The 18,083-nt window shown below is 38.0% G+C and overlaps 1 protein-coding gene across 1 annotated transcript; it reads left to right on the forward strand.

Moving 5' to 3' along the window:
- Nucleotides 1-4,008: 4,008 nt before the first annotated feature.
- Nucleotides 4,009-8,171, forward strand: LOC114825067 (uncharacterized). The gene is made up of 6 exons (XM_029103401.1): nucleotides 4,009-4,161; nucleotides 4,315-4,560; nucleotides 4,671-4,797; nucleotides 4,965-5,132; nucleotides 7,321-7,843; nucleotides 8,063-8,171. The coding sequence occupies exons 1-6, from the start codon at nucleotides 4,009-4,011 to the stop codon at nucleotides 8,169-8,171; spliced, it is 1,326 nt and encodes a 441-aa protein (XP_028959234.1).
- The last annotated feature ends 9,912 nt before the right edge of the window (nucleotides 8,172-18,083 follow it).

Here is an 18,083-nt window from a genome sequence, read left to right on the forward strand (position 1 = left end):
TTATATATAGGTAATTAAAAACGATTTATCTAAAAACGTGTAATATAGATGGATAAATCTAATCCTATCGTTTAATTCCTAGTATTATAAGTAATCCTATAATTTAAAAGATATTGCATTCTTTACAACTTTCAATTTTATAAAATTAATAAAAAGATTATGTTCATCGGACCTATTTCAAAGAAGTGGACTATTCCTAATAATAACTCACAATATTATCCATATATACCATTGCATCATGTCAAATGTTACATATTGCTAAGACGGCGCAATTAAATAAAAAGAATTACATAATAAAAAAAGTTACCGTTTGGAATTAAGATTAATGAGCAACCACACATTTGAGAGAGGAGAGAGAGAGGTACCACTTCATTTGATATCGTTTCTTTTCTAGTTGTGGAATGCAAGCATTGCTCTTTCAAGTTGTGTATGTACTATTTACACGTGAATAAGAAAAGCATAGAGATGGATGCGTAGAAGTGACGGCCCGAGGAGATCGATTATTCAATGAGCCTTTGCCAACTGTTCTAGGCTAAAGTCTTCCATGTGGTAGTGACTCAATTCACCAGGCTTTTTTTCTACACCATAAACAAAACGTTGGATAAATTCTTGCACACCTCAAAGCCAATATTTATGCTTGTCACCGTTGCCACCGTTCGGCAACTTTGGCTCTTCGCCATTTTAGGCCACCACCGCCAACTAAGTGGCTCGCCACCATTTCTGTTTTTTGGTTTTTGAGCCCCGATTAGTCGTTGGCCTGCACGAGTACTAGTCTCCTGGCAGCCGTCACCTTTTCTTTTGTTTTTTTTTAACAAACTATATTATTTACATTAAGGAGGTGGAAAGTGAGCTAAACTTCATAATGGCTAGCAATAATGTGGTTTAAATTCGCATTTGGTGAAAATGAAATCTAAAATCTCACTTACAAATTATGAGGAATATCACTAAACCGTAGTACTAAGTGATACTAATATATTGGACACGTTTTGTGTTTTGGATCCACACCAATACCTTAATAATTAAAAACAAAAACCCCCTTAGCTGAATTTTGTTTTTCTTTTTACTAAGTATTTTTTTTCAAGAGTAATATGGATCTGGAAAATTAGTCAAGGTGTATTGCAACAAGCATATTAACTTCCGTCCTTAATAAAGAAAAGAAAAGGGCTACATAATGAATATTTTGGAATGTTAATAATATTTTATTTTAGTGTGTCATATAACACGATTAAGATGGGTGGTGCTGTCCATGCATTTTTTATTAATTTATGTCTTTTAATTTCTTAAATTTATTCAATTTGACGGTAGAAAATTAAGAAAAGTACGTAGAAGATTAAAAAAATAGAGTGAATTGCACCCACCTTAACAAAAAAAGTTACACAGTCATAGCTTTTATAAAAATTTGCTTGTAAAAGAATCAACAAGAATATTGTTACTTTTAAGAACAAAAAAACAACAAACGCCTCTAAATGGTGCTAATATTAAAATAGAAAGTAACGTGAAAAGTTCCAAAAGAACCAAAAAGCAAATCTAATACGGCGCTACCTGGAATCCGAAACCTTTGCTTTCATAGGTTTTATATTAGTGTGTACAATATAAAAAAGCCACCCATATCGCGACTTAAACCTAAACCTAAACTTGTCCAGAGGATTTCCGAAAGGGACATAGTTAGTTTCTTGTTTCTCTCTTGCAAAAAGAGTATGCAACAATAAATTATTTAATAGGTAAATTGGATAAAAAAATATGAAAATTGAGTAAAATATAAGTTTTTTTATGTTTTATTATTTTTTTAGTACAAACTATATTACTGTTCTAAACTACATAAAAAAAAGGAGAGTGTTTGAACCCAGTAACACCAAGGAAATGCACCACTCGTAACTAGTACTACATCTATTTATTTAAGGGAGTTTTAACGAAAAGTCCACGGTACTGTTCACTTTAACAAAAAACCATATTTTTACACTAAAAAATCAATCATACTACTTTTCACTTTATCCTTTATTTTTACCTTATCGTTAAAACTCAAAGTTTTAAAGCTATTTTCATTAGTTTTTCTTTTATTTAATTGATGCAAATAATAACCAACTGTCGGCTTCGACTGGAAGTGGAAAGGTTTGGTGCATGAAACGCCGGAAAAACATGCATAGGTAAGATATTTTAATATATATGGCAATTGCATTTGCTCCATCTGGAAATCAGGTGGTGACATGCATGCACCGGACTTGCTTCCATTTTTACAACATGATTTAAACCCAACACGAATTCAGTAAATTAACGAACACATACTACTTGACACGAAGATAGTATGATGATTAGGGAGCCGTCCATACTCCTTAACACAAAGATAGTATGATGATGAACGAACACATACTAATCATCCATGCATACAAACAAACTGCTCCGTTAAAATATTGCTGAAATCATAAGATATTTTGAGCATGGGATTGGTTTAGGTGAGTGTGGCTAAATAACCAGACACAAGCACATCATAGGGTGCTACAGCCAAGTGCCAACACTGGCTTCAAAAGTTTGGCACTTAACTCCATCTGGAAGTCGATCAGGTCGTGACATTCACCGGCCATGCTTCCATTCCTTACTCACGTCTAGGGGCAGACCGACTTAGGAGCAAGGGGGTATGCTAACCTTACGAATTCAGGTGAATCTCCATAGATGACTTGGGTGCTACCCTTTTGAAGGTTGGAGTTGCCCTTCACAGTCTAGTCCTAATATTATTTACCTTTGACTTGTTTGTTGGTTGTGATTATAATTGTAGAAAGAAAAGAACCAAGTAAAAGACTATATATCCAAAAATGAAAAGTAAATGAAATGGTAATCTTAGAGAATGAACAAAGCACCATCATTCTTGGACAAACATATTAATGGAATGCAATGATATCAATCAATTTGTTAGTGTGTTCAAGATAAGTGTGTTCCTTGATTAAGTATTCATATAGAAGTAGCCTTGGAACATGTTAGTTACCCATGCAAATGGAGCGTTAATAGGTGTGCAATATGTCTTTGCTTTTGACTTCAGGTCTAATCATACTTGATGAAATGATGATATGCATGCTATTTCTATTTTTTTTTTTTTAAATTGCACACTACGCGCGCCATTTCTTAACCCCCCCCTCCAAAAAAAAAATCCGCCACTGCTCGCGTCACCTGATTAGTCTAATATAATGGATGAAGTTCATATGCAAGAGCACCCAATAAAGCAATTATATAATCTTCCTTTTCAAAATAAAACTTACAACCTGGGCATGAAGTACTACAACATAATATAAACCCAGCACGTTAATGAACACAATACTTGACAGAAAGATGATATGATGATTTTGATGTTGGTACAACCGGACAAGTTAACAGACTCGATCGGTGGGATTTGTTACAAACATGTTCTATATATGTTTGGGTACGTAACCCTGGCAGCTTAAAGAAGTAAGAAATATATAAAGTTTTGTAAGATCAATTGTTTAGATTGAAAATAAATTTAATGAGTATTTTGATTTTCAATTTCAGGGAGGAGTTAGAATTCTGATTTCAAATTCTAAGGTTGATATATTCTTAGTTTGTGTAAGTATATTTTAACTTATTGCTTGTTTACTAATCTGTAGTTAGAATAAGAGGAATTGAATTACGGAGGGTGGAGTCAGAATCAGATTTATGTTGAAACAATTTACTAAAATTTAAACGAATATGAGTAGGAATATTACTGAACCATGTAAGTTGTTTACTAATTCGCTTGAATTGAAATAAAAAAAAGAACATGAATCGAAATAAATATCAATATTGATTAGAGTAATGTACTATATGTCCTTGTAAAGGGGGGCTTCGCGTGTGCGACAAGGCTAGGGTTAGGGCTTCCTTGCCAGTGACGGCGCTACTTGGTTTTGAATCTGCGACTACTTCTCTGTCTGGTGGACAACTTGATCTTTTCTAAGTGAGAACAATAGTGGGATTTGGTGGTACTCTAGGTGTGGTAGGGGTTCGTGGGATATCTAGGGTTTGGCAATGGCGATGAATGGAAAATTGAATATGGAGTCTTTGGCAGAGAATTTTGGAACGAGTTTATTGTTGTCGGAGAAGGAGAAGGGAGGAATCAAGATTGAAAAGAAGGTTGTTGAGGGTGCTTTGCTGGGCTTCCATTACAGTGTTGTGGCGGAAGTTTTCACGAACAAAGTTGTCAATGACAATGGATTTATTGATCAATTCACTAGTATATGGAAAGGAAGGGAGAGTGTGTCTATTAGGGCACTAGGTGGGGCTCAATCCATAGCTTGGTTTGTTGGTTGGCGGGATATGTGTAGAGTCTTGTAGGGGAAGAAACCATGGCTTTTCCGTGATGATTTGGTGTTGATGGTATATGGCGTTCGCCATGGTCGATGGGTGGAGCCCCTTCATTTGGTTTCAATGTGGGTTCAACTACATAATGTTCCTCCGCTTAATATGATGGAAGCGGTGGCTTCTGTGATAAGGGGTTTGATCGGCAAGGTGCTTAAGGTGGATAAAGATGATGGTTATGACTACATTGGTCGATTCTTGCTCATCAAGTTTTGCTTTGATGTCTGTGAACACTTATGCATTGAGCTAATGTCGAGTTTCCGGATGATGGGGAGATTTGGATTGATTTTCGTTATGAAAGGTTACCTAACTACTGTTTAATATGTGGCAAGATGAGACGTGTGACTAGATGTTGTAAGTCAGAAATATTAGGTGAGGAGGCTTTGGAGGTGGATACAAAGGCTTTGTATGCCTTCAAAGGACTTGATGCAGAGTATGATCTGAGGGGAAATTGGCTTGGTGGGTGAACTTCCTTGTTGGGCCAAAAGGTCGTAATGGTCTTTCCTCGTCCCCGAATTAGTGACGGCAATCTAATTTAGTCGATATAGACCACAATGTACGTCGTGCAAGGGAGGTTGAGGAGATAAAATGTCAGCGGATGGGACGGGAAAAAACTTTTGATGCAGGCCTCATTGGTCTGGGTGGTTCGATTACATCGGAGGCAAGGCAGGTAGTTTTGGTGAACCATCCAAAAGTGGAGACAGGTATTACGAAAACTACTGAGGTGTTACAACCTGTTCAAGAGATTGATTTGAATATACATGTGATGGTTGAGACAATTGGATCTTATGAAGGTATCACTAAGATAGGCGTGATAAAGACAAGGATGGAGGATTGTCTTAAGACTCTGACCCTTTCAATCTCATTCCAATAATTAAGGTTGTTTCGAGAAAGGGTCTGAAATGAAGCCGAGAGAATGACTATAAGCTGGATGTGATTGATAAGGTGGTGTACCGTCATTACAAAATACAAAGTTCAGGTGTTAACCAAGCGGAGGCTACCTATAAGCGGTCTTCGTGCTCACAATGAAAATCATATGTTGGAACTATCAGGGGATTGGGGGAGACCTAACAATTGACGACTTTCTAGAGCAAAATAGGCTCCACTCCCCCGAGATTATGGCATTACTAGAAACAAAAAATCATAGTATGAGGTACCGTTATTTGAAACAAAGGCTTGGTATGGCTTGTATGCATGCTATTGAGCCTAGGGAATTGCTGGAGGTATGTGTTTGTTTTGGAGAGATGCCAAGGATGTTGTTTTAGTAAAATATGGGGATTTTTTCATTGAGATGTTGATTGAAGACGTGGTCCAAAAATGTAAGTGGTGGCTTATCGTTGTTTATGCTAGTACGAATGATCAAAAAAGGGCACAACATTTGGGCATGTTAACAGAACGAATAGCTAGCTATCCGGAGCCATGTCTGTTAATAGGGGATTTTAATGATTTATTATCAGACTCTAAAAATGAAGGGGGCGAATTTGCACACGGCTATAAGTATGTGGTCTTTTCGGAATTTCGTGACAAATGCAAGATTGCTAGACTTGGGATTTGAAGGTTACCCTTATACATGGCGCAACAAACGTGAATAGGGTTTTATTCATGAAAGGATTGATCGGGCACTTGCTACGAATGAATGGGTGCGATGTTATCAACAAGTGGTGGTTAAGCATGTGGTCCTTGAAGGGTCAGACCATGCAATGTTAATTCTTTTGACTGAGGTGGAGCAACCTCGAAGGAGGAAGAGGTTTATGTATGATCCGCGATGGAACCAGGAGGTACAGTGTGATGAGGTGGTCTAAGCATGTTGGGTTGGTGATCATGGTGGTTCTATTGCCTATAATTTGGTGTCTAAATTAAAAAGTGTTCGTCATGGCTTAGTTATGTGGACGAAAGAGGCGGGCCGAAATGAGCAGAAAGAAATATGTTGGTTGAAGGAAGAGCTTCGGAATGCATATTAGCAACCGGTTTTTGAAGGCCAACGGATTTGGGAGATGGAATCGGAATTAACTAGTGCAATCAAAAGGGAAGAAGTGTATTGGCGTAAGAAATCTAAAGTGCAATGGTTACAAGAAGGTGACAAAAATAAAAGATTTTTCATGCCCAAACTATGAAATGGAGATGGAGACATTGTATTCGTAGACTGAAGGAGGAGGATGGCACTTGGTGTAATGATAGGCTATGTATGCATGGCATTGCAATTCAATATTTTCAGTCCCTTTTCTTTGGTGATCAGCAAGTGTGCTTTGGGGACATATTACCTTGTGTGTTGTGTAAGGTAAGAGTGCTGGATAACAATTTTCTTGATTGCACCGATGAATAATGTGGAGATTGAGAATGCTATCTATCAAATGCACCTTACAAAATCACCAGGTCCAGATGGATTTAATGCGGGTTTCTTTCAGCATCATTGGGAAACGATTGGTGGAGTGGTGATGGGTATGGTTAAAAATTTCTTTCAGTCTAGATGGATGCTTAAAGAATGGAATCATACCAACATAGTGCTAATACCTAAGGTGGACAACCCAACGAAGATGTCCCAATTTCAGCCAATATCGTTATGTAATGTGGTGTACAATGTGATATCCAAGGTTCTAACGAATCGGTTAAAGAGAGTTCTTCCCAATGTGATTAGCCAAAATTAGTCGGCTTTTGTGGCAGGGCGGCATATTTTCGATAATATTTTGGTGGTTCATGAGCTACTACATTCTATGAAACAAGGGAATGATGAAGGTATAAATTTTATGGCTTTAAAATTGGATATGGCAAAAGCCTATGATCGAGTTGAATGGTCTTTTCTTAATGCTATGTTGTATAAATTAGGATTTGATGATTTGTTTTGCCAATTGGTGATAGAGTGTGTGCAAACAGTCTCATATAGTGTGGTAGTAAATGGCAAGGCTACGGGATATATAACTCCATGTAGATGACCTCACCAATGGGACTCATTATCGCCTTTCTTGTTCCTAATTTGTGTTGAAGGCTTCTCATCTATTATTCATAATGAGGAGAGGATTGGAAGGATTCAGGGGATTAAGGTAAACCACCATGTCAAGCCTCTTTCCCATGTATTCTTTGTGGATGACTCGGTGCTTTTTAGCCAAGCTACGGAGATGGAGGCGGTAAGTGTTAATAGCTTGCTTCAACGCTATGCGGAGGGTTTAGGGCAGTTTATTAATTTGGAGAAGAGTTTGGTTCATTTTAGCTCTAGGTGCTCACAGTTTTTGAAAGCCCACCTATCAAAAAATTTGGGTGTCAAGCATCAAGAGGGTTTTGGGAAATGCTTGGGTATTCAAGCATATTTTGAGGGGTCGAAGAAGAAAATGTTTGAAGAAGTACGTAATAAATTGGATGAGATAATTAACGGGTGGATGGAGCAATTCTTATCGGTTGCTGGGAATGAGATAATTATTAAAAGTGTGGCCTCAGCTCTACCTAACTATACAATGTCATGTTTTCAGTTACTTGTTCAATTGGCCAAAGAGACACAACAAGTGATTGCAAGGTTTTGGTGGAGAGACCAAAAAAACAAAGAAAGGGGTACATTGGATAGCTTGGAGTAAAGTGGCGAAAGGAAAATCAATAGAAGGGCTTGGTTTTAAGGAAATAATTTCTTTTAACTTAACTATGCCAGCGAAGGTTGGGTGGCGTATTATTTGTAACCCGAAGTCTCTCCTTGCCAAAGTTCTTTGTGCTAAATATTTTTCTTCTTCGTCTTTTCTAGATGCTCCGGTGGGGCAAGGTACTTCATGGGGATGGAAAGGGATTATGTAGGGGAGGAAAGTATTGAAGGCTGGCATTCGAAAGAGGGTGGGGGATGGGAGGAATATTAGGGTTGTGAAGGACCCATGGTTGCCGACTCCATATACTTTTCTTCCTATCTCGAGGCATGTGGAGATGCCGGGAAGGGTTGAGGATTTAATAGCGCATGAAGGTATTTGGAAAAAAGATGTTATTGAAAGGTGTTTTACCGCTGAAGAAGCATGTATTATCTTGTGTATGCCTCTTAGTAAATTTGGATATGTTGATAAACTTATTTGGCATTACACAAAGAATGGTGTGTATGTAGTTAAATCAGGGTATTTGGTTACTCAAGAGATGAATCGAAATGGAGATCTTGGCCGTAAAGGTGTGGGACAATCGAGTGGTGATTAGATTAAGGATCCGGTGTGGTCTGCAATTTGGCAACTACAGGTTCCTCCAAAATTGTGGCATTTTATATGGAAGGGATGCAAAAATATCCTTGATGTGAGCATGAATTTGCAATGGCATGGTATTCAGTTGGAGACGAAGTGTCCACATTTTGATGAAGCTTTGGAAACCTAGGTACATTTATTTTTTCAATGTTCGTTTGCTCGTGTGTTCTTGTTTGGATCACAAATTTAGTTGGATTTGATTCTGGTAGAGGGGGTGATTTTTTGGATTGCTAGAAGTAGCTTTGTCGAAAATATAATGATTCTGTGGAGAGTGGAAAACTATTGCGGTGGATTGTATGTGGTCTTTGGAGAATTTGGAAGTGTCGAAATAGGTTGATTTTTGACAAGATTGCTGTGGAGCCTCGTGATAAGGTGGAGCTTTTAACCGATGAAGATGCACAAGGTAATGTATCAATTTCACTTGAAGCTTACTTGTAGTTTCGGACTTGGTTAAGTGCGATACAAAACCCTATAGTAGAAGTCCCCCAAGTCGCCGAGCTAGGAGATTTGCCGAAAGAGGTAACAGACAAGGTAAGCAATCAGACTTCCAAGCAAGCAACCTGGATCGGAGGTTCGACTTCGGCTTCCGGTTGATTGTTCTCATTCTCCTTGTGTCGTAAACAGCAACAAGGATAAGGAGAAGCAAATAGAGAAGAGATTATATGAGATACTTTTGCTTTTGAAGAAGTAACTTTCCACAAGTTTATTTTTGAATTGGGCTTGAGGGTTTTCTAGTTTCCTCCAGAGTATAAAGCCAACTCAAGAATTTAAGGGTCAAAACAAGTCCATCAAATCAAGAGTGCGTTCGACTTTGATGATATGGGATACTTTTGCTGTTGACGAAGTAATATATGAATCGGCATGTGTTCTGTTGCGCTTGTCTCCACATGCTTCCTTGTATCCTTCTCACTTTCCCTAACTGTTGCTCAGGCAGATGTGGTATCTTTTTTGGAAGCATAAGATGTTGAAAATGAGTACTCGAGAGCAATGTCAGGTAAGTAATTAGGCAAGGGGTTCCAGGCAGTCAGTTCCTGACTGGAAGCTTGATTCCAAGTGCTGACTGATTGCTCTCTTTCTCCTTGCCTTGCAGGTAAGAACAAGGGCAAAGGAAAAGACAGGGAAAAAGCATGATATGAAATACTCTTCCTTTTGACCGTGATGATATGAGATACTATTGCTCTGGTGTGGCTGGTTTGCATAGGTATTATTAGGGGGGAAGAAAGCTGAGTATTTCGAGAGGCTTCGTTGGGAGTGCCCTCTTAGATATGAAGAAGGGTTGAGCATTTTTGCAGGTCTGCTTGTCCGTGGAGGATGGAGGTCGACATATATAGGAGTTTCCCTAACAACAAGTAGTAATGTTATTCCTTTACCCTTCTTGATCGTAGCAATGTAGTGGGAGCTGCAAGCTTCACGTGTTTTAACTTTGTTATAGCACTTTGAAAAAGTGGTATGTGGTATCTGGAAAGCTGATGTTACGAGTGAAGATTGCAAACAAGCTTTATCCAAGGAAATCTGGCACTCAAAGTTCGGAGAGCAGTGCCTCTTCGGTTTTCGAACAAGCAATCCTGTCGGGGATATGGCTCTCGAGATTCAGAGAACGGTGCCTCTTTGATTTTTGAGAAAGCAATCCTGTTGAGAGTCTAACTCTTGAGATTCGGAGAGCAGTGTCTCTTCAATTTTTTAGAAAGTAATCTTGTTGGGAGTCTGGCTCTCGAGATTCAGAGAGTGGTTCATTTTTGATTTTTGAGCAAGCAATCTTGTTGGGAGTGTTTTCTAGAATGTGAGTAAAGGTTGGGCATTTTTGCCAATCTGCCTTGCTAGCTTCGTTGGGAGTGCCCTCTTAGATATGAAGAAGGGTTGAGCATTTTTGTAGGTATGCCTGTCCGTGGAGGATGGAGGTCGACATATATAGGAGTTTCCCTAACAACAAGTAGTAATGCTATTCCTTTACCCTTCTTGATCGTAGCAATGTAGTGGGAGCTGCAAGCTTCGCGTGTTTTAACTTTGTCAAAGCACTTTGAAAAAGTGGTATATGGTATCTGGAAAGCTGATGTTGCGAGCGAAGATTGTAGACAAGCTTTATCCAAGGAAATCTGGCTCTCGAAGTTCGGAGAGCGATGCCTCTTCGATTTTCGAACAAGCAATCCTGTCGGGGATCTGGCTCTCGAGATTCGGAGAACAGTGTCTCTTCAATTTTTGAGAAAGCAATCATGTTGGGAGTTTGACTCTTGAGATTCGGAGAGCAATGTCTCTTCGATTTTTTAGAAAGTAATCCTGTTAGGAGTCTGGCTCTCGAGATTCGGAGAGTGGTTCCTCTTCGATTTTTTAGCAACCAATCTTGTTGGGAATGTTTTCTCGAATGTGAGTAAAGGTTGGGCATTTTTGCCAATCTGCCTTGCCACAGAGCACAGAGGTTGACACACATTGAGACTTTCTAGTTATCAAGCAGTGGTGTTGTTCCTTTACCCTTGTGGGTAATAGTAGGGTTGCTAGACCTTCAAAATTTATATGTCTAAACTTTGTCAGAGATCTTTGGCAAAGTTATCTGTGGTACATGAGGAGCTGATGTTACGTGTGGAGAGTGGTGCCTCTTCGAAATCCGGAGAGTGGTGCCTCTTCGAAATCCAGAGAGTGGTGCCTCTTCGATTTTTGAACCAACGGCACTGTTGCCCTTTCTTTTATAAGGGCATCAATTATGTGCAAGGAGTACATTCAGAGAGTTATTGCTTGTAGGAATTTTCCCCTTACTTCAGAGATTTATTGCACCTCATTTCTCTTTCATCATTTCTGAGAATGTCTGACCCATTCGACCGTCGTTTTGACTTGAACTTTGGTGAAGAGGCAGCCATGCCTTCTCAAGACAACATATGGCGCCCATCCTTCTTATCCCCTACTGTTCCTCTTACCGTTGGGGACTCTGTGATGAAGAATGATATGACCGCTGCGGTGGTGGCCAGGAACCTTCTCACTCCCAAAGATAACAGACTACTTTCCAAACGGTCTGATGAGTTGGCTGTTAAGGATTCTCTGGCTCTCAGTGTTCAGTGTGCAAGTTCTGTGTCTAATATGGCCCAACGCCTATTTGCTCGAACCTGCCAAGTTGAATCATTGGCGGCTGAAGTGATAAGTCTCAAACAGGAGATCAGAGGGCTCAAGCATGAGAATAAATAGTTGCACAGGCTCACACATGACTATGCTACAAACATGAAGAGGAAGCTCAACCAGCTGCAAGAATCTGATGGTCAGATTTTACTTGATCATCAGAGGTTTGTGGGTTTGTTCCAAAGACATTTATTGCCTTCGTCTTCTGGGGTTGTACCGCGTAATGAAGCTCCAAATGATCAACCTTCAATGCCTCCTCCTTCTGGGGTTCTACCTAGTACTGAGGCTCCGAATAATCACCCTCTGGTGCCTCTTCTTTCTGGGGCTTTGCCGACTGCTGAGACTTCTCCTGAGCAACCTTTGTGAAGGCTCCCTCTTATTTGTTTATTTTGATTCATGTATATGTACATATTTGTAACTTATCAGAAATATCAATAAACAAGCTTAGCTTTATTTCAACGTATTATGTTAAGTACACCAAGGCCTTCTTCACTAAGTTCTTTGAATTTTCCCTTTTGTTGAAGCTTGTATGTTGAAGCTTTGTGAGTGAAGCATATAGGTTGAGGTAGTGCTCCCTTAATTTCCCGAGTGAGGAAAACTTCTCGTTTGGAGACTTGAAAAATCCGAGTCACTGAGTGGTCGTGAGACTTCCGAGTATCAAGGTGCACTACATATGGTAGGAGTCCCCCAAGTCTCCGGTCGAGGGAGTTGACGAATGAGGCATTTCCTTTCTAAGTGGTAGCCCAAAACTCCTTCATATATATTTGTTATGAAAGTTGTTAGACCCAAAAAAGATGAAGCTTAGGCAAATTTTTTTTTTTTCGAAATTTTTTTTTCGAATTTTCAAATTTTTTAATTTTCGAATTTTCGAATTTTCGAAATTCCGAATATATATATATATATATATATATATTAAAAGCTTTGTAGGCGAAGCTTTGGTGTTGAAGCTTTGAGGTTGAAGCTTTGTTGGGTACCATGAATTGATTTTGCTTCACATTATCTTAATCAAGATAGTGTGAAGTTTTTGTAGGTGAAGCTTTTGTGTTGAAGCTTTGTAGGTGAAGCTTTTGTGGGTCAAGCTTTTGTAGGTCAAGCTTTTGTGGGTCAAGCTTTTGTGGGTGAAACTTTTTTTGGTGAAGCTTTTGTAGGTGAAGCTTTTGTGGGTCAAGCTTTTGTAGGTGAAGCTTTTGTCGGTGAAGCTTTTGTGGGTCAAGCTTTTGTGGGTTTGTGGGTCAAGCTTTTGTGGGTCAAGCTTTTGTAGGTGAAGCTTTGAGTAGCTTTTGTGGGTGAAGTTTTTGTGGGTGAAGCTTTTGTAGGTGAAGCTTTGAGTTGAAGCTTTGTAGGTGAAGCTTTGGAGTTGAAGCTTTTGTTGGGTACCATGAATTGATTTTGCTTCACACTATCTTGATCAAGATAGTGTGAAGCTTTTGAGAATTTGTAGTTGTCCTTCATTGATGAAGCTTTTGTTGGTGAAGCTTTGGAATTGAAGCTTTGGAGTTGAAGCTTTTGTTGGGTACCATGAATTGATTTTGCTTCACACTATCTTGATCAAGATAGTGTGAAGCTTTTGAGAATTTGTAGTTGTCCTCCATTGATGAAGCTTTGTTGAATTTCCCTATTTTTTTTTTTTTTTTTTGGAAACTAGAAATTTGAAAATGTGGGAGAGACAACATATACAAATTTTGCTTCCACACTGTTGAGCAAGAGATTGTGATGCAAGCCACACCTTGTAGTAGTCGAAGGTTTGCATGAACCATATAAATTGAATTTGCTTCGAAGGTCTGAGAATTGTAGTTGCCCTCCATTGATGAAGCTTTTGTTGGCACCATAAATTGATTTTTCTTCACACTGTCTTAATCAAGAGTGTGTGAAGCTTTTGAGAACTGTGGTTGAACTCCTTTGATGAAACTTTTGTTGGCACCATAAATTAGTTTTGCTTCACACTGTCTTGATCAAGAGTGTGTGAAGCTTTTGAGAATTGTGGTTGTCCTCCATTGATGAAGCTCTTGTTGGCACCATAAATTGGTTTTGCTTCACACTGTCTTGATCAAGAGTGTGTGAAGCTTTTAAGAATTGTGGTTGAACTCCTTTGATGAAGCTCTTGTTGGCACCATAAATTGGTTTTGCTTCACACTGTCTTGATCAAGAGTGTGTGAAGCTTTTGAGAATTATGATTGTCCTCTATTGATGAAGCTCTTATTGTTGGCACCATAAATTGGTTTTGCTTCACATTGTTTTGATCAAGAGTGTGTGAAGCTTTTAAGAATTGTGGTGCCCTCTTAAACCCATAAATATGACCTACCATATGCTACTGCACCAAAACCTCACAAATATGACCTAAAAACCACATGATCGTGCTCCTCTTGAACCCACAAGCACAACCATACCCTCGGATCACGTTTTGACCGAGTTTCGGACTTCGAACTCGGAAGGTCCGACTCGACTCAATTTTTCCTTGACGAGTTACGAGCGAGTTACAAGTTTTTAGGAAATGTAAAGGCCTCCACTCAACTCCCTGAGGTCTTTTGTGAAGGTTTGAAGAAAAGACAACCTCGAAACACAAGGTTTCGAGAAGTCGAAGTTTAACCCGAACCTTTCGAGCCATTTTCAGGCTACCTCCATCCACTTTTTGGACTTCCAAAATGTACAATTGTGTTCTACTATTCATAAGCTTCATTTCCATTTAAATTTTGTGAAAAATGGTTGAGAAATGAAAAAGATATGAAGGCTTAAAGTTTTTTCCTAGTTTCTGGCAAAACCAGACGGCGGCGACCTATGAGGCTCACCTGAGAAGACGACGGAATATTCCGTCAAAGTTGACGGAATGTTTTAACGTCATCAGGTAACGTCGTTAACTTCTGTTAGTATTTAACGGAATATTCTGTCAGTTTTGATGGAATATTCCTGACAGACGTCAGGGTTTGGCCTGTGCGTGGTGGCGCGTATGGCCGTGGCCTAGCTGGCGTGTAGCGGTGCGTCCGGTCTCCAATTGGCTTTGTATCAATTTGTGTAGGTCTGTGACGTTGAGTAGATCGTTTTCGTTTCAAACCCTATATTTGAGCAAACTACGAAGGTTTTATTTAAGTTTCCATATATGGGTTATTAAACTAATGGAATTAGTAATTTCACGTATAGGAGAAATTTATCCCGAGGACATACGGGGTCAAACAAGGCTCGAAGGCTTCGTTCCTACTATGTATATGTGAGTGGGCACTTTGTTTTCATATATATATATATATATATATATATATGTATATATATAAACTATATAGTTTCCACAAAAGCTTTTAATTTGATTTATGCATATATGCCATGATTTATTAATTTAAAAAAATGATGTTATGTGGTTGAGATTTATATACTGTCATGGCATATGCATACGCATTTTACCTGCTCATAAATATTGTACTGTTGTGAAATGCTAAAGTAGCCATACGAGATGCGCAGGTAAGTTCATGTAAGTTTATTATGTGGTTTGGAATTTTTGCATCATTATGGCATGCTCATATTCATATAGTTCACTCATCATTGCTGCACCTCGATGTTAGTGCTCCCGCCCCTGGCCAGGGCTAATCCTTCACGTGTATGTTCACCTCCCGCACCGCACTCTTGCCTTGGATCCAAGTAGGTGCTAGCATGTCGTACAGGTTGCATTAGGCGACTCTGACTCATAGGTGACCGTGCATAGCGCTAGCTTCACGTGATCGTAGCACTATAATGTATATTATTACACCTAGCCTGTCGTACAAGTCGCATTAGGCGACTCCGACTTATGTGCTAGCATAGATTGATGAACCATAGGTGCAGTAGTACATGTCACATTAGGTGACTCCAACTTGCGTGCTAATATAGATTATTGAGCACATGATTATATTTTAACTTGATGATTATATTTTGATTTCATACTTATACGTAGTATGATTTTCTGGAAATTATACATGTTTTACAGTGAGGGGTTAGTATGTTCCGAAAATAAATGGATTTTGAAAACCTTTATTTTTGTGCTCACTCACCCTTCTGTTTTTCATCCCTCCAGGTTTTAGTAACTAAGCTTACGTATGGACGAGGACCCATGGCAAATCTCGGTATAAGTGGTTATCTTCAATGGTATAACCCTCACCCTATTTATTGTATTGTTCTTATGCTCTAACGTCACGTGTGAAATAGGTTCATTCCCGCTCACCAGCGCACTCTTGTATTTAGGCACTTTTAGGTTTAAATTTATTCACATTTTCCATATCACTACACTTTATGGCTTCGTCACCTTTCAGGTGTCAGCCAGCACAACTCGATTTGGAGTCCTAGTGGACATTTCTGATCGGGGTGTGTCATGTAAACATTTCAATTCGTATTTAATAATATTTACTCTTTGACAAAAAAAAAATATCAATGTGATTACTAAAATGTCCTTATTATCGTAATCTATTTTATATTCTGATTCTTTTTTTATTTTTTTGGTATAACTTTATTTCTATTTATTTTACTTTAACTTTGTGAGAAAAAACTTCAATTCTTTTCATTTTTTATTTTTTATTTCTTTTGCTGAGGGTGGGTTAATGCAAAGGGAAATTTTGGAATTTAGAAATAAGTGTGTAATGGGAAGGAAAAATTATTGTAATTCTCCCAATAACCTAAAATTCAATTATCACCAAATTATAGGGACTCCAATTCCTCCAAATTTTAAAGTTGGATTCCAACATTTGCGTGGGTCCGACCAAATTTTTTATTCTCAATATTTTGTAAACATATTCCATAATTGGAATTCAATTCCCTTTTTTCTTATTCTAATTACCCTTACATAAATGTACCTTTAGTTTAGAGCTAACTCTAACAACCTGTGTGGAAGTATAATAAAAAAAATCCTCCTATTATCTCAAACAGAAAGTAAGAGGTGAGAACTAAGACTTTTGAACTTTTGTATTGCCTTTTGTTTATTTATTTATTTATTTATTTTTGTGGTAGTTAAAACTTTTATCTTTGTGTAAAATTTGAGAGAATGATTTTTTTATGTATATTTGTAAGAAAAGAATAATTTTTGCACATCTCTTTTTTTGTCTTTAATTCAAATAAAGAAAAAAAAGAAAAAAAAAGAAATAATAGTGTGAAGAAAGAGAAAATTGCTGAGAAAAACAGAAAATTTATTAAAAGAAATTAGAGTGGTCTTACAACACCATAACAGGTTGAAATTGTTGGCCAAACAATGATAAAGATAAGGATAAAGAACATTAAAAAAATCTAAAGATGCCCAAAGATTCGAGGAGCCATTGTTTTCCGGACCGTTGGTATCTCGTTGTGGACAATGACAAATATGCCATTCGAGGTAGTATAATCAAGGGGTAGGTCGAGTCATTTAGCGAAATATTCGGCGGGAAACCATGCACATGAATGCTATATGAAATTCAGAACCAAAGAAATTGTTTTTTTTTTTTTTTAACAAAATATACTATTTACACTAAGAGTGAGAGGGTAGGTTTAGCCTTGTAATGAGTTAGCAATATTGTAGTTTAAATTCATCATTGATGATAATTAAATCTATAACCTCTTACTTACAAGCCAAATAAATTGTTGCTAAAGTTTAGGTTGTAACCAATGACTTGTACATGTACAATACAATTATCATTTAATGATTATATATATATTCATTTAAATATATATAAATTATGAAATCATATGTGATTGTGGACATTTTTTTTTAAACAAACGATATTATCTACACTAAGGGGGAGGGAATAGATTTAGCCTCACAATGGGCTAGTAATAATGTAGTTCAAATTCGCCTTTGGCAATAATTGAACCTCAAACCTCTCACTTACAAGTGAAGATGAATAACATTAGGTCGTAGTATTGAGTCGTCATTATATTAAATACATATAAATACTATGGTCATGCCCCTGATAAGGATATAAATAAAAGCATGATCAAGTGAGAAAACACACATCAAAATTCACCCAATTTTTATCTACACTTGCCACACCCTCTCTCTCAATTTCTCTATAATTCTCCCGTTAAAAGGCCCTACAAGAACGTTCACATATTTTTTAAAAATTAATTAATTTAATTTAGATGAAGTGAATGTGACACGCAAGAATACAAAGAAGAAGGGTCCAAGTCAAATGGTCAATCGCAAGAAATTGCGGTGGTTGGCCTAATTATACGGAATGGAGACAGCCAAGGTCTAATTGGTCTTTATCTTTGACTCACGACTTCTTGTAAATGGACTTGGATTCTCTGCCCACCCAATTCGGTGCCCTCCTCGTGCCCTCCTGTTTGTGTGGTCACGGTTAAGCCACGTCAATATTTTATATTACTATTTTTTTTTGTCTTATTATTTTTATAAAAAACAATATAAAATGTTAGCATGGATTAACCGTGACCACACAAAACAGGAGGGCACGGGAAGGGCACCGAAATGGAAGGGCAGAGAATCCAAGTCCCTTGTAAATTCAA

This window comes from Malus domestica, chromosome 05 (assembly GCF_042453785.1).
Source record: "Malus domestica chromosome 05, GDT2T_hap1".
In the NCBI taxonomy this organism is placed as follows: Eukaryota; Viridiplantae; Streptophyta; class Magnoliopsida; order Rosales; family Rosaceae; genus Malus; species Malus domestica.